At 41.3% G+C, this 24,687-nt stretch overlaps 1 protein-coding gene across 1 annotated transcript; it reads right to left on the bottom strand.

The window, feature by feature from the left end:
• Window positions 1-1,370: 1,370 nt before the first annotated feature.
• On the bottom strand, window positions 1,371-24,416 carry LOC124803308 (putative odorant receptor 92a). The gene is made up of 5 exons (XM_047264492.1): window positions 24,394-24,416; window positions 18,895-18,994; window positions 16,499-16,603; window positions 11,072-11,233; window positions 1,371-1,427 (listed from the first exon to the last, which is right to left on the bottom strand). The coding sequence occupies exons 2-5, from the start codon at window positions 18,958-18,960 to the stop codon at window positions 1,371-1,373; spliced, it is 390 nt and encodes a 129-aa protein (XP_047120448.1). The 5' UTR covers window positions 18,961-18,994; window positions 24,394-24,416.
• Window positions 24,417-24,687: the final 271 nt, after the last annotated feature.

Here is a 24,687-nt window from a genome sequence, read left to right on the forward strand (position 1 = left end):
ATTTTCTAAAATGAGTGTCACTGGTGTCTTGAAGCGGATTGGTACCGCTCTAAATAACCAGCCCACGTGGAGCTCCTAGAGAAACTATTCTTGATCATGTGGCCCGTGAAGGCAAACAGTCACGTGTGGCCAGCGACTGCTGGTGGTGCACGCTCTAATGGCTGCGCGCCTGGGCAACATCCATGATTATAGTTCCGATGATAGTCGACATAACCCCTTCGATCTTAGGCTAAAAGTACACCACTGCTGTGAGAAGGGTTGACGGTGTATAGAGGATGTAAAAGACGTCTATAGAATCATTTCTCCCCCCTCCACACCTGCATTGAAAGACGAGAGGGTGGGAGACACATCGATTTACAAGAAACCGGGCGCCTCTTCGTGGGCGACCACAGCTGGCTGTGATCGATGTCCATTAGAATTAGTTTTCGGACTGAGGATGGTGAGATGTTCTCATACGAAGGACGAGTGAGAGTGCTGCCGTCCAAGGAGCTTTTCGGAGGGGCTGACGCCGTCCTGGGGATGAAGCTATCCTTGAGCCCCCGATTACCAGATGTACATCTAGCGGTTCTCGGGTGACGCCCCCGGTTACAGGGGTCAAGGATCACGCTTCATTAATAATTGTAGTGCAAGGCAATATAATAGATGTACATCTGGTAATTTCGGGCTCAAGCATGCAACAGTTTGAAACAAATCGAAAACATAGTGCCGCACTGCTTGCTGAGCGCCTAGCCAGTCCGCTAAACACTGCCGCCCCAGATTGTACTTCAGTTCTTCGACGATCTCTCACTATTCCCAAATTGTGTTTCAATTCTTCGATGATCTCTCGATGGAAATTTAGTAAACCTTTGATCATCGTCCTACGCAAAATGTGAAAGATATTGTCGAGGCTCATATCTGCACACGGATTCTCCACAATTATTTTCCAAGAAATGAGATTAGCTGCCTTCAGTTCAGCAATTTTTGTGCTGCTAAGGAGATTTCTGTAGCTCAATCGATAATCAGTGCATGACTATCCTAAAGCAGTGTTCCGTTTCGTCTGGTTCCAAGATATATGATCGGAACGAAATCTATCATTTGGTTATTTTCAAGCATGTATACGGTGTCCCTTACAACCTGGCCTGAAACGATAAACTTAAAAAAATTTGTGTGTGTGTGTGTGTGTGTGTGTGTGTGTGTGTGTGTGTGTGCGTGTAAGTAAGCGCATGCTCGTTTGTCGATAGGGAACTGATTCATTTAGCATACTACACTGAAGCATTTGCAATATCATTTTATTGGCCAGTCTGATTCCTAATGCATTAAGTTGTACTCCTACAGCAAATCCGGTATTTCTCGCAGTCGGAAGGTGCAATCCAGACAGAAGTTAGGCACTTCTAATCATCCTTGAAATTACGAAGAATGGCGAAGAATGAATATGACGCGTTCAAAACCTGTAAGAAAGTAAAGATGTATTAGAAACAATGGATTGTGTAATTTTAATTAATTATGAAATAGTGATCTGCTCTACTGCATATTTAAATCTCAAATTCTACACAGTTAAAGGAAACAGAAACGTAATCTTCTTAACATGGAACATTTCTCGATACTTGTTACTTGGAATCTCATTATTTGTTAATTACCACCATAAAATTTTTCTTAACCCTTTAACAGCTCTGGAGGTGTTGACGCGCCCCTTTGTACCTGTCCTTGTTTTCTCTTAACGTGTTTACCCGAGCCACCGGTCCTTCTGCATGGTACTCTGAATGTGTCTACGAGCGCCGCGTTAAGTGGCACCTGTGTCGTCCTGACGTGTTGAGACGCGCTGCCGCTTCTTCCCCTGTGGCTTCTGGCCTGGTTAACGCGCCCAGCCGTATATTCGTACCGACCTCGTAGTAACTTAGAACTAATTAAACCTAACTAACCTAAGGCCATCACACACATCCATGCCCGAACCAGGATTCGAACGTGCGACCGTAGCGGTCACGCGGTTCCAGGCTGTAGCTCCTAGAACCGCACGGCCACTCCGGCCGGCAGTAGCTGTTTAGCATTCCGCCGCCTCAGTTGAAGTCTCGTGAGCGGTTGCTGCTGTGTTCTTGTGTTGCAGTTTTCATCTGTGCTTTTACTGTCTGTTGACACCGTTAACGTTTTGAGAAGAAAATGGGACACCGTCGTGGTTGTACAGAAGAAGAAATCGTCGAAATTCTCACTAGAAGTGACAGTGAGGATGAAATTTTCGACAGCGATGCTATTGATTATTCTTTTACTGAATCTCTAAGTAACAGTCCTGTGCTGTGTATTTCAGTTGGAACAACGCATCTGTCAACAAGGGAGGGACTCATTCAGAATCTGATGGGTCTGAGAGTGATAGTGAAGTGCCAGTGAAAAGAGCTCGCTTTAGCGACACGTTTAAATGGAAGAAAAGTGATTTTCGTCCATTTATGCATGCGTTCGATGCTTCATCTTCTTGACACAACTGTGGTTTAGAGCCAAATTCAAGTGTTTTGTAACACTTCCTGATATTTTTAACGGAAGAACTGATGAAATTTGTAACAAATGAAACCATCAGATTTTTTTATATGAGAAAGAAAATACGCCAGAATCAGAGCATTGTCGTTTGTCCAGATCGAACGAAACGGGTTTCGAGGAACTGTATTCCTTCATCGCTGTTTCTATTCTAATGGCTCGTATGAAAAAGCTGAAAATCAGTGACTATTTGTCCACAGACATACTCTTGAACACTACTGTTTTCGTCGAAATTATGTCCAGGGACTGTCTTCGGATAATTTTAAGAATGCTTCACTTCAGTGGTAACTCTGTCAGCAATGAAGGAGACAGGTTATTTAAAATTAGGTACATTGTTGATAAAATTCGCGCAACATTTGCAGCACATTTCATCCATACCAAAAGCTCGGCATTGACGGAAGCCTCTTGTTGTTCAAAGGGCGATTATCGTTCAGACCGTACATTCACTCCAAAAGCAGTAGGTTTGGAATACAAACATTTGTGCAACGTGACTGCCAGACGGGTTATATCGTGGATTTTATTGTTTACGCGGGCACAGATATTGAAATTGACTTCCACAATCTGGGGAAAATTGGTGACGTAGTAGCAACTTTGATGAAACCATTTTTAAGAAGGGGACATACGCTCTATGTCGATAATTGGTATTCAAGCCCAGAACCGTTTCTGTGACTTCATAACCATGGAATAAACGCATGTGGTACTGTTCGCAAAAACAGAAGCAACATGCCAAAATTACAGAAAAAACTAAAACGAGGACAAATACAGTTTATTTCCACTGAAACAATCCTTACGATGAAATGTGACAAAAGAGAAGTGTTGAGGCTGACCACCTGTAATGGTGCAGAAATGGTTGAGATGAAAAAGACAAACAGAAAGACAGGTGAAAGATTAAGGAAACCACAATGTGCTGCAGATTACAACAAGAGTATGGGTGCTGTCGACTGCTTTGACATGCTGCTGAGTTCAGTGTAATCAGTACGAAAGACTGTCAAGTCGTACAAAAAGTTCATTTTCCACGTACTGGATCTGCGCATTTTAAATACCCATGCTCTCCACTGAGTAGTAACAGGACGAGAAATGCAACTAGCGGAATTTCATTTGTGTCTGGTAAGAGAGCTTGTTGCAGCTTACGTAAAAGACCGCAGGGAAACTGGCAGAGGAACACGCTCTGGAGACGAGAATCCTCTAAGATTTACTGGGAGGCTATTCCCTAAGGTCATTGAGATGGAAAAGTCGAAGAAACCTACACAAATGCGTCGGTGCGCAGTACGCTGGAAGCAGAAAGTGCTCCGAAAAACGAGATACGAATGTAGAGCAGGCAACATAACACTATCTGTAGTGCCATGTTTTGAGGCCAATCACAATACACAAAAGTATCAACCGTCTATAATCACTCAGAAGCGAAGAAAATGAAACATATAAAAATACAAAAATTTTATACAAAATAAAATAAAAACAAAAATAAATTTTTAGCTTCGCCAGTGCCGGTCCAAAGTTCAGATCAAAAATGATGGAAAATGTATTCAGAAGGCATAAAAGATACTCGAACACTTAGGATTTCTGACATCGAAGCCATTTTACAGAAGTGTTACTGTACTCTACAAAAACACGAAATGCATCTTCAGATTCCATTAAATTTGTTACACTACTAGCCATTAAAATTGCTACAGCAAGAAGTAATGCAGATGATAAACGGGTATTCATTGGACAAATATATTGTACTAGAACTGACCTGTGGTTACATTTTCACGCAATTTGGGTGCATAGATCCTGAGCAATCAGTACCCAGAACAACCACCTCAGGCCGTATTATAGCTTTGATACGCCTGGGCTTTGAGTCAAATAGAGCTTGGATGGCGTATACAGCTACAGCTGCCCATGCAGCTTCAACACGATACCACAGTTCATCAAGAATAGTGATTGGGGTATTGTGACGAGACAGTTGCTCGGCCACCATTGACCAGACGTTTTCAATTGGTGATAGATCTGGAGAATGTGTTGGCCAGGGCAGCTGACAATCATTTTCTGTATCCAGAAAGGCCTGTACAGAACCTGCAACATGCGGTTGTGCATTATCCTGCTGAAATGTAGGGTTTCGCAGGGATCGAATTAAGGGTAGATCCATGGATCGTAACACATCTGAAATGTAACGTCCATGTTCAAAGTGCCGTCAATGCGAACAAGAGGTGACCGAGACGTGTAACCAATGGCACCCCATACCATCACGCCGGGTGATACGCTAGTATGGCGATGACGAACACACGCTTCCAAAGTGCGTTCGCCGCGATGTCGCCAAACACGGATGCGACCATCATGATGCTGTAAACAGAACCTGGATTCGTCCGAAAAAGTGACGTTTTGCCATTCGTGCACCCAGGTTCGTCGTTGAGTACACCATCGCGGGCGCTCTTGTCTGTGATGCAGCGTCAAGGGTAACCGCAGCCATGCTCTCCGAGCTGATACTCCCTGCTGCTGCAAACGTCGTCGAACTGCTCGTGCAGATGGCTGTTGTCTAGCAAACGTCCCCATCTGTTGACTCAGGTATCGAGACGTGTCTGCACGATCCGTTTCAGCCATGCGGATAAGATGCCTGTCATCTCGGCTGCTAGTGATACGAGGGCGTTGGGATCCAGCACGGCGTTCCGTATTACCCTCCTGAGCCCACTGATTCCATATTCTGCTAACAGTCATTGGATCTCGATCAACGCGAGCAGCAATGTCACGATACGATAAACCGCAATCGTAATAAGCTACAGTCCGACCTTTATCAAAGTCGGAAACGTGATGATACGCATTTCTCCTCCTTACGTGAGGCATCACAACAACGTTTTACCAGGCAACGCCGGTCAACCGCTGTTTGTGTATGAGAAATCGGTTGTAAACTTTCCTGATGTCGGCACGTTGTAGGTGTCGCCACCGGCGCCATCCTTGTGTGAATGCTCTGAAAAGCTAATCATTTGCATATCACAGCATCTTCTTCCTGTCGGTTAAATTTCGCATCTGTAGCACGCCAATTTTAATGGCCAGAAGTGTACACACGTTAAGCATATAATTAAAACAAGCATAGTGGTACATTGCTGATATAAACAAACGTCACATTTGTTTCCATGGTCATCTTCCACGGACGGTGCAACAATTAATTATTGTTACATATGCCGTCTTAATTTTGCTGCAATTAATGAAGAAGAATTTCACACTAGATGCGTTTCACTTATATTTACAAAGCGTCTTCTATGGTCAATGGTGTTTCTGCTTCATATTTACATCCTTTGCACACCAGTGCTTTTCGTCTCTTCATCAGCGGAGGTTGACATCTAAAGACGATGTCTTTGAATACACACATCTGGCATTTTTTTAAGTTTTCAGCTTTTTTTATGCTGCATTGGCACTGTAGCTCACCTCACTTATCGAACTTGAGGCCCGTAAGTGAGGTGAGGTACAGTGCCAATGCAGCGGAAAAAAGCTGAAAACGGAAAAAAGACTGCCGGCTATTTCTGTACAAAGACGTCGTCTTTAGGCGTCAACCTCCGCTAATGAAGACAGGGAAGCCGGCCGATGTCACCGAGCGGTTTTAGGCGCGTCCGTAACCGCGCGACTGCTACGGTCGCAGGTACGAATCCTGCCTCGGGCATGGATGTGTGTGCTGTCCTTAGGTTAGTTAGGTTTAAGTAGTTCTAAGTTCTAGGGAACTGGGGACTGATGACCTCATATGTTAAGTCCCACTGTACTCAGAGCCATCTGAATCATTTTGAAGAGAGGGAAAGCAGTGGTGTGCGAAGGATGCAAACATGAATCAGGAAAACCAGTAAACACAGGCGAAACGCGTCTGGTATGAAATGCGAATTCCACTGCCACATGCAGAGGAGGGTGAGAATAGGTGGAAAGTGCACATTGAAAGTCAGTATGATAGTGAAGCCTTTTCTAACGACGTGATAGAAGAAGAAACAATAGGGAAACGATAGGGAAGAGATAACGGATCCTGTATTATAGTTTAGAAGAGCTTTGGATGACCTAGGATTAAATAAGACAGAAGGGATAAATAGCATTCCATGGGAATGACATTGGGGGGCAGTGACAACAAAACGACTATTGACGTCGGTGGGCAAAATTTTTGAGACTGGCAACATATGAAAACACTTTCAGAAATATATCATCCACACGATTTCGAAAATTGCAAGGGCCGAGAAGTGCGGCCATTACCGCAGCATCAGGTTAACAGCTAATGCATCCAAGTGCCTGACAAGAATAGTACACAAAATCGCAGTCACAACAAGTTTGCAAAGTAAACTCACATGGACAACATAAGTAAACTCACGGTATCCATTTGTCTGGACAGAAAGATCAATTGCAATAAATCCCTGTTCATAGCACAGTCGACATATTCTCCAAGGATATTACACAAACGAGATGCTATGGAAATAGCGGCGTCAAAACTAAATAATGAGGTATTGTAAAGGTTTTGTGTTTGACAGCAGTGTGACAGCTAGGCAATCAAGCGCCTCATCTGCTTTGAAAAGGCATTTCAGTACGAAAATGATGAGGTACTATACAAAATGTATAGTTTTAGAATGACGAAGAGTTATGAAATTTTATTGAATAATTTTTTTCATTTTTTAGGCCTTCGTATCCTCCAGATCCTCGTAACATCCTATGCAGGCAAATGGGAGCAGTAATGTGCTAATTATCATCTTTTAGAGAGCAGTGCCATTTCCTCATTGACAGGATTGCTGAAATTACCATATTCCTGGACGCCGTTGGTACACCCGACATTACTATTGGGGTTAAACGATGAACGAAAATGAGGTTCCCTAAGTCCTCACGTCACGATCAGAACAAACAAGTCTAGGCAATCCGGTGTAGAGTTAAGTTGCAGCTTACAGTTGAAGTACATTTTGGATAATGGCTGCGTACTATCCAGTGGAGGTTATGATCGCGGTAGAGCAGTTTAGGAGTTTGAGAGAGTTACACTTTAGCAAAGCAACATTTTTGAAATATACGTCACTAACAGGCAGATACCACTGCAGCCATCCACTGAACAGCGTGACATTTCGATTGGAACTGTTTTTATTATAACCTTCAAGCCAATACAGACATAAAACGAAACAGGAAGGGAAGTAAACTGCGACTGTTGAGGTAAAAGACACGGTGGAATTAGCAATACCCACCAAAGCGCATGCGTTGCTGAATAAATTTCACTTCAATAGCAATTTATTGGTTTTCCACTGCTTGGAGGAGTCTTATAGAAATGGTGCAACTGCCATTAATCCACTACTCTTCAGCTGCCATTAATACACAATGTCAGGAAAAATTCATTTTTCTGTCAGAAAAGTGATAAATAAAAGTATATACTGTGTATGCACTTTAGGTTTAAGGGGAACAGTTAATTAGTTTTCACATTTACATTATGGTAACTTATTTCAATTCCAGATAACTGTACAAAACAGCAAAGCCATTTTTCGTAAGTCTAATTAAATCCGTATCCATATCAAACAGGTGGAGATACACTGCTATTCTGTCAACAAGCGGACATGTGGCTAATCCAAACGACTACGTAAGTTTACTTTTAACCTGTTGCACGAGTGTACACTTTCTATGAACACTTATTCTCTGTTTAGATGGAAACAGAATACGACCGAGGATGAGTAAAAGAAGAGCTGTTATCTGTGTCAGACATTTCAGTTGTTTCATCCCTCAGATATGTAGCAAAGTGTGATACTGAGGTAGTACTATGAGTGCTCTGTTGAGGTGAAATTTGTCAGCAATCTGTAGAATCATCTTACCCAATCCTGAATTCAAAAAATTGTAACTGCACTTCCCTTCGCTTTATGGAGCAGTTAAACTGTAATCTTCGATAGAAAGCATACCACAGATCTTCAACTGCTTCACGAGAGGGATGCTTTTCGTCAAAAGATACTATTCTTACCTTCCATTGGCATATTGAACACAATCCCACGATCACAAAACTCAACGCTATCCACTTACTTAAGTGCTTCAAAAGGCGCTGATGTCTGTTGTAAACCAAAGAACAGGCGTTATGTGGCGTTATCAACTTAGGTTAATTATTGTCAGTCATGTGAAACCTTCTGGCGAATGTCAGATAAGAGTTATGTGACCGTAGTCATTACATCGGATCTGAATATAGTTTGTTAGAATCACTGGCTGCTAGGTCCTTCTTATTTCCTTAGCACACACAGTTTACCAAATGTGCAACAGAGTGGACGAGTTCGATCAGCCTTTATTCAGAGTGAGGTCATCTTTGTATGGATATGAATGAAAAGAAGAGAAAGGACTAAACCCTTTGTCGACTCATCGTCGTATTCCTAACCTGAACTTTAATGCAACATCTATTGAGCAGACCTTTTTTTAAACTCCTTCCACTGCTTCCGGCTCGATAAGCAAATTTCGCACCCACTAAAGGATCAGATATCCCTATTTCGTCTAAGAGGTGAGTATGTATTGTTAAGCAGAGAGCATGTCTCCATGTGGGTGTTATGATACAGAAACTGCTGTGTTGTGAATCTCTTTTCACTTACTGACTTCGCTCCACGAATCTTAGTCTGTAGAACCGAATCAGCCAAATTTATAGAGAACACAGCTCAAGTCAGTATTGACAGCGCTTGGAAGAAGGAGGCTTTTTCGCGAACTTCTAGCGAATCGTGCACTCACGCACTATGCATAAGTCACTTTTCAACTCAAAGACAATCCGATCCGAACCCACTCTTTCTGATACGGTGGTGGATCTTTCTTAAGGAATCGGCAGGTATCTTTAAGGGGCACATGGAAGCTTTGACCAGCGCTGGCCTATCAGACCATAGGGAGCGTATATTTCAGCAGGAAAACTTCTAGTAGTTTTGGCAAGCAGCACATGGTACCTGGCAGCACATAATGGACGTTAGACACTTGCCTTGTGTTTCAGAGATGGACGAAATCAAGTGTTTCAGCAGTACGCTGAGATTACAGTAAATAATGAGTATTTGTGTTGCATGTGTATGGTTGGAATTCACTCGAGCTTTAAGACTATGCAGAACCTTGTGTATGCGTTTTGCACTCGAAAATCCCGTGAGAAACGTTATGTCATTATTTTGGCTTTTGATATCACAAAACATGGCGATCGGTATCCATTGCTTAGTTAACTGTATGTAAGGAACGTGTCTTACAATTTCTTTCATTCACAAGATCTAGTTTCAGGGGCTTGTAGCCGTAATTTTAGTTTCTTTCCGATGTGCTGCCCATTGGGCATGAACAACGTTCTGACCAAATATTTGTATTTGGCCATGTCGAATGACCCTATGCCGGTTGCTATATTCAAAAATAATATTGCATTTTTCTGACTTTTGGTCTTCGCAAACTTAACACCTTGCGCCCTTTTCTTTAGTTCACCAGTTCCACAAAGTTTCTCATATGTATAAAAACTTAAGCACGTAAAACTTTCGTCATAAAAACGAGCTTCAGTCACTTCCCTTGCAATTAATAGAAGAATATTGAAGCATGAATGTGCCGCACTTGCAATTCTTCCTTAAGAACTTTGCAGTACTACACATAAGACGATGTAAATGCAGCACCTTGAGACACACAGCGGCAGACACGGCACCGTTGGAATTTATTTCTTCCACCGTGCCGGCTCGTACATTCAAAGGTTGTTAAGGCGTTATAGGTCACAGATGGCAGAGAAATTTCTTCTGCGGAAGATCAGTCTATAAGTATCACCTTCTTACACTTGAAGTACTGAAGTGCGATATATGGGCAGTCAATTTCTACTTTACATTTCGTCTGTATGACTTCCGAGTCCCACTCGCCTCTCACTCACCACCCCCCGGCCAACTGTTATTGTTTCACTTTACGACAGTTTTGCAACCTGAGAAATTTCGTATGGTAGTCATATTGCTTCATCGATGGTTGATAGTGCCTGTGGATATATTTCAGCGCATAGGCCAGGCTCTATCCTTATATGAACAATTAGCTCCAGTTCCAAAAGGAGCGATAGTCCCCTACGACATAGTTCAAATTGTTTATGTCTCACCTGATATCATGTCTCGATTATAAAATAAATAAATAATGAAAAGTAGAAATAGAGAAGTGTATATAGACCAGGTTGTTCTGAGCTATGTTGTCAATTCATGTATGACTTGATGAGGCAACAACAGTTTTTATTGGGAATTAAACGTTTGCTAATTAAATGGTAATTTTACACAGTCAGTCGATTACGACGTATTCCCTAGCGTGTTTTACTCCGAGAAATATCCATTAAACTGTAGGGGGGTAACACCGGTTTCTGACCGGTGCTAACTCAACCCCTTCACGTGAGGAAGACAAGATAAAGGAAGTTACACGACGAAAACTACCTAAACGAACCCAAGCAGTGCAGAAGAATGACGCTTGGGACAGCAGCGAAGGGTAGACCAAAGTCGTATTGTCAGCATGAAATAAATTTCTTCTTATGTTTCGCTCATTAGTAGCAAAGTGGGAATCAGTACCGGATCGGTCAGTAGTGCATAGCATCAGTGCTGTAAAGTTGTTCACACCCGGACCTATGGATGTAACATCTTATGGCTGCGCCTGAAGAAACGCTTACCGCCACGAAGGACTCTCTGGAGAGAGCGAAGAAGCCACCAGCAGTGATGCGTAACGGCCGCTGGGCTCTGAGCATCAGAAGCATCAGCGATCGTTTGGTGGACGTCGGGCATTCCTGTAGGGAAGTCGCCGCGTCGTATGCCGAAAGCGCCAGCTTTTCACTCTGGAACGAATGACCAGCGTCACCAACAAATAAATAATTCCTACAGTAATAGCTATGGCATATTACGATTTTAATCAAAGAGCTATTTCTGGGGTAAAAGACAAGATAAATTACAGATGAATATGAAAAGCTTCGCTAAGGTCAGTTCAATATTTTCATTCAAGTACAGTTAATCTGTTGTTCAGTTTCAGAATGGCATTACTTTTAGCCATACGTCTACGACGCTGACAGGGAGGAAACGCCTCTGGAAGGGACTAATGTCGTCTTCTTACGTGTATGTTTTGAGATAGGAGCTTATACGCTCCTATAGTATAGGAAGGCTGAATGTACGGAAATGTATAATACGCAGTAAAGCTTGCACTGCAGAAGCTGTACAATATTATAACAGGAACATAGCTATTCTGTTATACTACGCTTAATCCTAAATACTGTAAGACGGGAAGCTGTAATTATTTCAGTACTTTATAGTGGACTGCGCAAATAACTTCGTACCATCATTCGAAATCTTATGTCCTATTACAGTCACGCAGGGAGCAAAGGATAAATGAGTGTTTCCGTATGTCGGTATACCTCCTAAGCTCTCGTTCCATATTCTCACACAATATACTGTGGTGCTAGCTGAATGTTCACACATTCAGTATCGACTACAGGTTCTCTAAATTTACACAGCAGGACTTCACGAGAAAATGGTCATCTTTAATTTTTTAGAGATTATCACTTTTGTTGTTTGGTCCCTGTAACACTGGAATACCTTGCCATGACCTGTGAGAATCCCATTATTGCGTCTGTGAATTCACTCGACAGCTGTTGTCCTTACGACTGAGTAGGTGTTTCAAATGCTTGAGCTGTCTCGTAGAATTGGTCGCTCTAGTGTCCTGGATGCAGTTTGCTATAAAGAACCTTCAAACAAATCTTTTCTGTCGTCTTCTCTGTTACTGACTTCACTCGTACTTTCTCTTTCGTAGCGGATTATGGTACTGTTCTTACACAATGTAGTGATACGACAGGCTTCAGAGATTTATCATTTACTTTGTAATAAGCTAATATCTTAATCACTTATTATTGTGTGCATTACCATACAGTTACCTATTTTTAGACACTTCTAGCATCAAGCATACCAACTGGAAGTAATGTACAAGCCATTAATATTTCCCTATCACTATCGTTTGATTAAACTTTCTTAGGAAGCGCAGACATTTACCCGCAGGGGCACACGACCGTTGTAACTGATACACAGAACACAGTAGTGGGACTTGTGCTACTAAATTTCGTTGACTTGTTCCCGCAGCTGATGCGAGAACCCTAAGATATTCACAGTCCTGCTGGCAACACGTTAGAGGTTTAAGGCACCATCATCCTCACACCGTTCTATTCTACCGTATCAATAACTGAATCTAGTATTCGAGAAAAACAAATAGTTAAAATTTCGGCCATATTTCAAGATTGATAGTACCCGGATTATTTTCCATTTGTAGTCTCAATAATGTCGATTTCGCGAGGTGAATAAGAGGATCTGTCACAAGAAAACAAGAAGATCAGATTGACTGCCTAGCTTCCACTTTAAAGCTCAAAACATTTACTGCCTCTCTTGTGACTTTACCTTTCCTACTGTTATCCAGACGTATTTTCTCAGAAATCTCTTTCTGAAAAGTACGGGCTGTGTTTGGCACAAACAGATTACTTTTGGCGAGCAGTGATCTCTTTGCCTGTGTTTGTCTGGCACTTAGATCTTCCTAAAATCTTCAATCATGCGTTGATTTGCTTCACGTGAACCCGAATGTCTTCGTGTTCTACATGCTCTGCAAAATTAGATATCACATTTTTCACTAAGTCGTTTCTGCTGTTCGTCATTACGTATACCTTTCTTTTGTTTACTCTCAATTCGTACTCCGTGCTCCTAATGCTGTTCACTCCATCAAACAGATCCTAAGCTCTTCCACAGTTTCGCAGAGGTTAGTAACGTCATTAGCGAATTTTATTATAGCTATCCTTCTTCTTCGAGCCTTTAATGCTAATCCCATATTAGGAGGCGATGAAGTTTGGTTACTCTATTTTATAATCTAATTGTTCGTAATTACGTTTATAAATAGTAAGAAGTGGAGAACAAGAAAGCAGATATAAAGAGATCTGTGTGATAGCTGCATGAATATAATTGAAAAAATGCCTTTTATTCCATAAGATATTTTGACAGTAAAGGGTAATTAGTGATAGTTACGCCTTACAAAATTAATTGTTGCATGTTTACTCAGAAACTGCTGTAATGCTTTTATCAAACACTAAGCATAATACGGAAAGAACAAACTCCTCATTTTATTAACAATATTTCAGAGACAGTTTCCTGGTAATCGTTATGTTGAGACATATGACAGAACGACTTTTACTCCAAAGCATCAGTACACTTTATTACGAAGAGGCTGGCTGTGTGTGGAGGTGTTGAATGTGTGCGGACTTGTTGACTTATGGTTTCCAAATGGCCTTTAGACGGCGAGTATTGCTTCGCTGTGGTGGTGTAGGACTTGTGCAACCCTTAGTTGAACAGCTCTCTCATACTATATTCTTACGATCATAGTCTTGAGCGTCTCTCTAGCACACACTGAAATGCTTCACATCGTGCCTCTCAGTTTTTTTTCCACAGTAGTGGTATATCTTAGTCTCCTCCTTCCATTGCTGTTAACCAAGCGTTGCCCAGGACCTGTCCTTATTTTCAATTCATCGGCTCATTGTTTTGCCTAGTGAGTTCTGTTATTTCCATCCCACTTCTGTTGATTTTCAGTAAAACTCACTTTCTGTATTGTAAGGACAAATACATGACCCCGCACCACCCCCCCTCCCCACCCCCCACCCAGCCACATGCAACACTTGCCAGTCAATGTACATAGGATAAACATGCAGAAACTTCAAAACAAGATATTTAGAATATTTCAGAACTTTAAAAAGAAACAGCTCCCATAGCACATTTCCTGACCACCTGGTAGCCAACAGTCACCACCCAACCACTATACAAACAGACTTAAGAATACTAAAACCCAGCCACAGTCTATACAGCAAACTGACCACTGAGGAAAACTTCCATATACAGAAGGCAGTAGCAGAAGGAAAACAGGTCTTAAACGAATACACTACACTCTGCAAGGGCACGCTATTTAACACATTAAAGGAACCTCCTAAAAAAGCAAAAACATAGAAAATCTACTCACACACAAGCGTACACGCACAAATGCACACACACACAAAGATAAAATCCAGCAAAATTCTAATTTGGGACCGAACTCTCTGGTGAACAAATGAAGGCTGACAGGGCTGAGGCACATAACAAACCCCAATCACACTGTGTCCTGGTGAAGTGAAAGAGTTTTACTACTTTATTTGTGGAAAATACTTGTTATAGTTACGTGTGCATCACCTCAGCATGATTCGGAGAATGGAAGTGCTTGCCATACGAAAACGTAAGCAGAAACGAATATAGGCGCGAAAACATCGGGAAAAACTAAATAACATTCGGGAAGATAGGTTAACTCCCAGCAAAAAAATTTCTCATCAACATCGTTTGGTTGCAGAGGACAAGCTACCTGCAGTAATTAACACACAAGTGATCCAGAAAGTTCATGCACAACAAATGTAAAGGTATTTATAAAACGAAATGATCTATTGTTTGAACTAAAAATGCAACAATAATATTCACATTGCAGAATAAATAAAAAATTATAACCCACTGATGATGGCACAGTCGTGCCGAAACATTTCTTGGTACTGAGAAAAACGGTGTTTTGCAAATCTGACGGACCTCTCATGCAACAACTTTAACTGCAAACACGGCCAATACAAGGAGCTACAAATCAAAATGATGGATAGGCCATTTTATTCACACACATGTCAATGTCACACCGCCATGATCATGTCAGTGGAGGACCTTAAACAGGAACATTGGAAAAGTGTATGAACTCTTTGCTCCTTTGGATCACGTTAAATTTTCGTGGAATTGTTTTGAATGGTCGCAGATGCTTCCAAACTCTATAAGAGCAGAAACTGTGGTCGCACTCCTCAAATTTTGTAAGGTTACTAGCCCGCGATGTATCTAGGGAAATCCTGAAGTGTCAGCGAAATGTCATCAGTATTGTAAAAGGAGTGGGGGGGGGGGGGGGGGGGGCTGGAAGGGTTGAAGTGGTTAGCAAAAATGTCGGAACGTTATTGACCGTCTTTCTACAAATGTTTATATGAAGCTCTTAGTAAACATTCAGTTAGATGTAGACTATATATCTTTTTAAACGACAGTTTACAGGATTTCTGTAAAAACCGACTGTGTTAGAGAGATAACGCAATACAGTGAAAATGTGTAGCTTGGTTCCATTTCTGTGAGTAACTTTAAAATAAACACAGCCTTTAAACCAGAGGACAAATTGTTTCTTCCTTACAAACGTTTTCTCATTATATATTATTTTAAACAAAAGTTTGATACACAACAATATTTGGTTATTTGTCCTTCCTCACGACTGGTTTTAACAGAAAACAGAAAAGTTGCATTGATTATTGATTGTCTTATGATTACTCCGGACCATACATCGGTGTCACACAGAGAGGATGGTCCGCTTGTGAAATCCGCTAGGAAGGATGATGGCACGACACATTGGAAACATTTCGGAATAATGCTTAGATTGACAGTAACTGTCGATAATGTATAAACTTCTTCTCCTGATACGTCACAAAACTCCTCCATCTACAGGCCAACAGGTGATGAGTACCGATACTCGGACCTGCAGCTACAATAACGCTGTCGAATCATCATTAACTACTGATGTGTTAATTTTAACTTAATTTAAGTTGTGTTATATAGTTTATCAACAGATATACAAGTCAAGATATTATACCTACCGCTCTAAAAAGAAGTCAATCAAGCAGTTCAGGGAACAAAATCTAGTTTTTTAACGATTTTGAAAACTGGGAGTCGTTATTCCAGAGACAAGCAATGTATTATTTATAGGACAGAACAAATATTTATTCATGAATCTAGAAATAGTTTTAATTTTCATACTATTGCTAATTCTATCACAGATTAGTAATAGTAATCAACAACACAGTGCGTGAATAGTACACTAGACAAGCGCTTATACCATACTGTCACGCATCTGACGCAAGCATCAACAGTGACGTCAACTGAACAACTTGTCACAGAATGTAATCAACAGGAAAAGTAAATATAATACTAAACAGGATTTCTGCTGTATTACTCTGTTTCTGTCTTTATCATGGATCATATCTCGTACATACCTCCGAAATGAGATCGTCCCCAAACCAGCAGTACACAAAGAGCATTGAAAATGCTGTGAGCAGGTAGCTGCAGGTCTTACTAAGTTCTTGCACGCCCTTAGCCCGCTGAAAGAAAAGCAAGGTCATTATTACTCTGTCAATACTCTTCGTCCATAACAGCACAGACATATATCTACACTGCACAGGCATTACTCAGTTATCCACATGTCATATACACTTTTGACACATCATTACAGATCCCAGCACCTTTAAATGTAGGATTCCTGCAGTTATTCCCCAGTGTTGGTTTCTAAACATGGGATCGACAACAATGGAAAATATTGATTTCCTACAGTGATATGAAAATGAGATTTAAAGTCTCATGATTTTTATTCTTATAAAAATTACGCGTGAGAAAGTATAAATGAATACTCATTTACTCACTCAGTAGCGGTTTTGGTTTCGTAATTTAATGCACCATAAACAAAAGAACTGAATGAATATAATTGCATTCGAACTGTGTCTCGAGCCACTATTTCACTTCAACTTTATTTTACAGTGTTAACTAAATGCGGAAAAATGATGGCTTAAGTGTAAGTAATTGTAAATTAGAAGAAGAGTGTGCAGTATCTACTGGATCCAGTGTACTGGATATCACAGACACTTTGAAAGAAAATGATGTGCATTTACTGTTACAAATTTAAAATGTTTTGTAACTAATTTTTCATTTACATATCCCAAAGAACCAACTCCATCCTGCAGCCACTATGAATCAAGACACAAATGAAGTGAAAATATATTAAGTAATATAACAATATATAATTAAGGTGACGGAGGCCAGTGATCCCTTCTGTGTAGAAGCACACCAAGCTCGAACACTCACAGGAGTCGGCAAGTTGTTCCGAGTAATGAGCAAGGGAACTACATCAGTAGTGTGTGTTACAAGTTGAGAATTATGGTGTGACGGGACGCGTGCTAGGGTTGTCCGTGCGGTTGCGGTGACTACTGTGTCCAAATAATGTATGGGTCAGCACATCTGCCTAGTAAGTAGGAGTCCTGGGTTCGAATCATAGTCCACCACAGATTTCCAGCCTTCCCAGTTGATATAAATCAATGTCCACTTGCAGGTAACGTCTTTAATTCTTCTGTGTCTTGGTTTACAGTATTGGCGGAATAGGAATTTTATGTTCGATATAGGTCACATATCGTACGAAATGGGTTTATACTTAACACAGAGCTAGTTTTGCGAGAAGCCAACGTGTCTTGAAATAGGTACTCTGATAAAATGAATTGTTTAGTGTATGAATCTAGAACCAATTTTGGATATGAGACAGGTGTCATTCACACAGCTATTCTGAAACTTATAGGTACTCAAACAAAAATTTGCTAACAATCACCTATGTAGAAAGGGAGATTAGTGCACCGTGATTGTTAGTAAAACTTACAGCGGAAGAAAGTAATGCAGGCTAGCACCAGTGTTTGCACGTAACCCATGTATCAACAGCATAAGGAATGTTTCACACACGATTAAAAATTTTTATCCACTTATTTCACATTTTTTCTTTGAAACTCTTAGTGTCGTCTTTGAAATGAATATTCAAGTGTAAACAACATTTCAAAGTTACTTCATTGCTTTGGGAAACAAAATACAAACCAGCAAAATTCTTAGTTCTATTATAAGAGTTTGAAACGTCCGTGTACATTATTCCACCAACTTCCGAAATGTCATCTAAGAATGTACTACATTTTCCCACAGAGACGCATTTCCTGCGTATTTACATCACAATGAAGTCCTTTACATAACCTTTCATGCGACTTGAGTTCCGAAATAAGTGAAACGTGCGATTGAGAAGAGAGTAGATGAAATTTAATATTAAGTTAACAGAATTAAAATTTTATTTCAGCAACAGATCTGCCTGAGTTTTTACCTTCTCTTTTTTGCACCTTCCATTCTCTCCTCCCGAGGGCGCAGGACAGGCAAACGGAGAGAGTAGGGCTCTTTGGTGTCCTATTCTACCTCTCCCGGATTCGTTTTCTTACCGTTTTAATGGCCTTACGTGGAAATGAAAAGATTTATTCCACTTCTTGATTAGAAATACCACGCGAAAACAATTATGGGATCATAAAAGTGGAAGATGACTCTCAAGTTGAGCTTCCCCTAAATATAACTGCACACAACACAGTTGCACTAAAATAAGGCATTCTGTTTCTGCGTCCACATCTGGACAGTAGAACAAGGCGGACATTAAAGAACAGTAGAAGCCGATTGTGAGGAAGGAAGCTTAGGCTCACTGTTTCTTGTACGGTTCCAAGTAGTACCGGTGGACATAACAGATGTCGTTCAGAACCTTACCAGGAATGTCTGATTGTAGACGAAGGTATTACTTGTCGTCACAACTGCTAGGCGCGAAATTTACCTTTGCGGCCTGAAACAACTGCATGCAGAAGGACGTCCCAATGGAGAGGCTCTGTCCCAGTAACATCCCGCCTAAACACTCTTCCAGAAGCTCGACGTTCCTGTCAACATGTCAAGAACAACAATGTACTTTCGAAACAAGCTCTCATTAATGAAGGCTAAACAAGAAAACATATAAAATTACCATTTAATAGAAAACTGACTAAAAAACTTAATTACATAACCATTCAAGCTGAATGGTCAAATTCTGATGAAACCGCCTTTCTCTACAAAAAAATCATCTATAATGAGAAAACAAAATGCTTAGGACGAGATCACAACGAATGGGTGCCATACATAAATACATTAGTCAACAGCCTTGCGAATACAGACAACTGTCTCCGTATTATGTTTTTGTAGAGCAAAGAAAGACGCGGCTGTCTACACTAAGACGATGAAACACGCGGACCGGACTGAGAACATCAGGCCGATGAGCGACCCGATATACAAATGCCGACAGAGTCGTGGTAAAAATTGCGGTTTTGAAAATCGCGCCGCTGCGCGTAGTGTGAAGCAGTCGCCCTCCGTTGCTGGCGGTGGCGCCGCTGTGGCAATCGCAGCTTTGGTGTCTCCCTCTGGTGGGAAAAGCGGAAAAGTTTCCTGTTCACGTGCGTTTAAGGGGCGCTAAGAGCTCGTCAGGTGTCAGTCAGACAATCTGAGTCGGTCAGTCGGAGTTAGTCTGGGGGCAGGCTGTCAGTGCTGGGCGAGTCTGGTCAGTTGGTCAGCCAAGTTAGTCTGGGTCTGTCTCTCGTCCGCGTTGGAGAGGCGTTTAGTGTCTGTCTGTCGTTCACTAAACAAACAAAAAGTGGAAGCGTGCTGGGCCCATAACCCAGAGGTCCGTGGATCGAAACCACGCTCTGCTACCATTAATGAACCGTAGATTTAGACTTTCCAAATCTTTTCTTAAAGAATTTAATTTGTTTCTATCAGTTACTCTTTGGCAACTACTTCCACGCTCATATAGTGTGTTAATGTTCTTGATGAATTGCTAGTGAATATAGTAAATTATTTAAGAATAGATTTTGAAAGTCTAAATCTACAGTTCACCGACATCTTGTCAATATTTCTTGGGCTAAAATTAGCCAGAGTACCAATTTATGAACATTGCAGCCTGCAAGAGAGTGCCATCTACAGCGACAGAGCTCTAGTCGCCCACAAGAACCTCAAACTCAGGACAAGAGATGAATAGCTAGGTGACCGGCAAGCACCTAATATGGCACCAGACTGTATTGCAGCGGATACGTTAGACCTGTTTGTACGCACGACTGTTCGTGGGTGTGATTGTGTCTGCGTGTGTGTGTGTCTGTTTATAAAGGTAGAGTAAGGTATTCATTAATTCCCGGGAGACACGGGTGTGGAATTCTCGTGGAGTATTTCGATCCGAATTAAATCGCAGCTACAAGGGTCCGATGCTGAGGTCATGCTTCAGTTAGGTAATTAGTTACACTGACGGAAAGAAATCGTAACACCAAAAAATAATTAGCGTAGAATAATGAAATTTCGTTAATAGACTCGCCATGGTAGACGAGAGCGCTAACGCGCTGCTTCCTGGACTCCGCCCGGCGGATTAACGACGAGGGCCAGTGTGCCGGCCTGCCTTGATGTGGTTTTTGAACGGTTTTCCACATCCCGCTAGGTGAATACCGGGCTGATCCCCAAGTTCCGCCTCAGTTACACGCGCCGCAGACATTTGAAATACGTCCTCACTATGTCACAATTTACACTAGAAGCAGACAGTTGGGTTACACTGATTCCATGCTGGGGGGTACGGGGTGGCGGCAGGAAGGACATCCGGCCACCCCTAAACCTAACGTTGCCAAATCCGTTGTAACCACGCCGACCCTGCGATCGCTGCGGAACCATTGCGAAAGCGAAAGAAAGAAAGATTGAATGAAATTTTGTTAGTACTTTTGTCTATGTAACATATTTAAGTGATTAATATTGTAAGATCACTGGTTAATGTACGCGCCAGGTGAGTCATTGCAAATGTGAAAAGCTGGTACACGAATTACAGGTGAAACCGAGGGAATGCCGAATACAAGCACACAAACGTGAATGCATTATGTGGCATAGGCGCCGGATGTCAGCTTGTGGGATGGAGTTCCCTCTCTGCTGCACTACGTTGCTCAATACAGGGACGGTTAATGCTGTTTGTGCATGATGCTGGAGTAGCGCAGGTTTCCTATGTGATTTGTTGGAGACAGACTGGTGATCGAGCAAGACAAGGCCACATTACGACATTCTGTACAGCATGCTGGATTACAACAGTGATGTGTGAGGGAACATTGTCGTGTTGATAAACACACCCTGAAACGTTGTTCATGAATGGCTGCAGGACAAGTCGAATCACCAGACCGACGTACAAATTTGCACTCAGGGTGCGTGGGATACCACAAGAGTGCTCTTGCTGTAATACGAAAATGTACCTCAAACCATGGCTGTAGGTGTAGACCCGGTGTGTCTAGCACACAGACAGGTTGTTTGTAAGCCTTCAACTGGCCTCCTTTTAATCAACACACGGCCATCGCTGGCAGCGACGCACAACCAGCTTTCATCAGAAGACACAACACACCTCCACCCTGCCCTCCAACGACCTTTCTCGACACCACTGTAGCCGCAAATGGCGGTCGTTTGGCGTCAGTGGAATGAACGCTACAGGACGTCTGGCTCAGAGCTGTCCTTGGTGTAACCGATTTGTAACAGTTTGTCGTGTCACTATGGTGCTACCTGCTGCTCCAGTTACTGCTACAGATAGTACGATGCCCCATAGCCATACGCCGAACACGATGGACTCCGTCTTTTTTTTTTTTATTCCACAAAAACAGTAACAAAAATGGCTACAATGAAATGACATAAATAAGGTTTCGGTAGTGCCACGCGGCCGTCCACAGTTCTTGTGTCTTGCGACCGTACATTCTCGTGACGACCGCTGCCAGCAATCACGTACAGTAGTTGCATTCCTGCCAGGTCTTTCTGCAGTCTCGCAAAAGGGACATCCAGTTCCTGGAGCCGTATTACATGACCTCGTTCAAACACAGTGAAGTGTTGATAATGGCGTCTTTGTCACATCAAAGGCATTCTTGGCTAACATCTAGTGACTATGTACAGTCTTGAATTTCACGATCGTTACGGCGTGAATTCAAAGCAAACATGGTTTTCATCCCTATAGTCGTGCCATTGGCGCCTCTCTTACGCGACTGGTGCGAAATTTGAATTCAGATATACAAATACGCTTATAAACTTTCTTTTACGGTGCACAGCTCCTTCTGCGATCATTTTTCGTCAATGTATTAACCTATTTCATGGGTGGTATCGAGGATCACTTGTTATGATGCGGAACTAGCAACCAGCAAAATGTCTGATACAACAATATTTGAAATTTTCTAGGAGAATAAGGTTAACTTCCCAATCAAATGCTTTTGACAAGTCACAAAAAATACTAATAGTCAATATTTTATGTTTCTTTTTTCTATAATGTGGTTTTGAATTGAAAAACCGGACCATCTATGGCGATACCCTTTCTAATTCAAAATTAAGACTGACTAAGAGTTTTATTTTCTGGCAAGAGTGTTACTGTTGTTCTGTACATAATTTTTCCCTGTATGTTCGTGGAGGAGGTAAGAGTGAAGTCCAGTAACTATTAGTGTTTGCCTAACTACTTTTCTTGTAAATATATCTGAGGAAACTGTATTTCATCTTGTCTGGAAATAAATCCTATGTCAGTGACACACAGTTTTTATGACTCAATACATTGTGTTATTTCGAAAATGCAGTAGTTTTATTTAGTGGAGGTATGAAACATTGGCTCTTAATCCTTCGCGTGTTCTGTTAGTTTAGGTCTCGGACTGTCCACAGCAGCTCCTGGCTGCCATTTCTTACTATTTGGTTTTTCTCGTTAACGACTATCTACTCATATTGCTTGACTAAACTTCTAGTTCTAGTTTCCTGTTTAATATTGCCCATATAGAGTCAAGTATTGTTAACTGAATTATTTAAGAACAGGTTTCGTACACTTGACTTTCTTAAGACACCAAAATAATCCACGCAGTTTGAAATAAAACCTACCTCTCTGCCTGTCTCATCTGTTTCACACACTTTTCTCGTCCTTGCACATAATATGTTTATTCGTTTTGCAGTCCACGACCACAACTTTTTTCTTGTGGGAGAGCAGTTTCTAAACGTTGATATAAATACGTCTGGAAATACAATAGTTTGACGTTGACACCTACCATATTACACAGTTTACTGAAGGCTTACTTGAAACTTTAGGTTGACTGTTAGTTAACACCTCTATTTCCGATTATACTACTTCATTGTGGTTAGCATGTTACTACAGATGGGTAGTTGTGAATCATAATCAGAGAGGCCTTTTACGACTGGGTAAACATTTAAACTCTTGATTAAGTATGTATATACACATACATTGTGTATTAGTCTTCAGTTTTCCTGTGCGATTGGCGGCCGGAGTGGCCGAGCGGTTCTAGGCGCTTCAGTCTGGAACCGCGCGACCGCTACGGTTGCAGGTTGGAATCCTGCCTCGGGCATGGATGTGTGTGATGTGATTAGGTTATTTAGGTTCAAGAAGTTCTAAGTTCTAGGAGTTCGATGACCTCAGATTTTAAGTCCCATAACGCTCAGATCCATTTTAACTTTTGTGATTCCTGTGGGAAAATAAACGACAGAACTCTGGTTATAGGTACGATTACCAAAATGTTTCTTTTATCTCAGTATTTCGCAAAATTTATATCAAAATCTCCATCATCCTACTAATTTCTTTCATTTGTCTTCTAGGCTGATGGCTTAATTTTCTTCTAGAAATATTTTAAACTGATCTGTGAGGCTCTATACACTGTTGTAAATGAGATTTATGCTGTTAGAAAATCACAACCCCAGACTACATGTTGTTGATCTAAGCAAGTATTTGAACTTGTCACTTTGATTAACTTATGAGACAACTCTTCGATATTTGCCTAAAGAAACAGGATGCTATTTAGTAGTTCATAATTATGTTTAGTGTATGGAGATCTGGATATAGCTGGAGCTTAGATGCAATAAATCAAACTCCGAAGACATGTAAGCAGCCAAGAAGTTCATTAATTTCTGTTTTAGCCGCCTAACATTCTTTTGACTGAAGGTACTACTATTCAATGGAAACAAAGAACTCTGTCACAAACACAAGTAAAAAAATGTCTAAATTTGAGCCAGTCCAGCTATAGTGTTGGACACAACCCTATAACAGTATCATTTCTTCTAAGTTATATCTGTGTCTTGACAGTGCATGGAATATTTACTCTTGACGTTGACGTAGTGCCGAAATTTTAACAGCAGAATAAAACTTCCACCGCCATAAGCAGAAAATGCACAAATTCTGTTTGTCCAAAACTAAACCTGTCATCTGAGTAATTCTCGAAATGTATTTGTTTTGGGTTGCTACTTGTAGTACGTATTTATCAATTCATACCTTATGATAGCTTGATGACGAAGGACGCTCTGTTGGAGTCGACAGTGAATGTCGTGGTTTACATGTTCTAAATGCTTTTATTTGTTTTGGGTTGCTACTTGTAGTACATATTTATCAATTCATACCTTATGATAGCTTGATGACGAAGGACGCTCTGTTGGAGTCGACAGTGAATGTCGTGGTTTGCATGTTCTAAATGCTGCTTATTTTTCATAGAATAAGTCTGAGACGAAGAAAATTTCGACTGTGAGAGGCTGACGTTTAGGCTGCGAAGGTTTCTGCCTAGCACATCCA

The sequence above is a fragment of the Schistocerca piceifrons genome, chromosome 6 (assembly GCF_021461385.2).
Source record: "Schistocerca piceifrons isolate TAMUIC-IGC-003096 chromosome 6, iqSchPice1.1, whole genome shotgun sequence".
Taxonomy (NCBI): Eukaryota; Metazoa; Arthropoda; class Insecta; order Orthoptera; family Acrididae; genus Schistocerca; species Schistocerca piceifrons.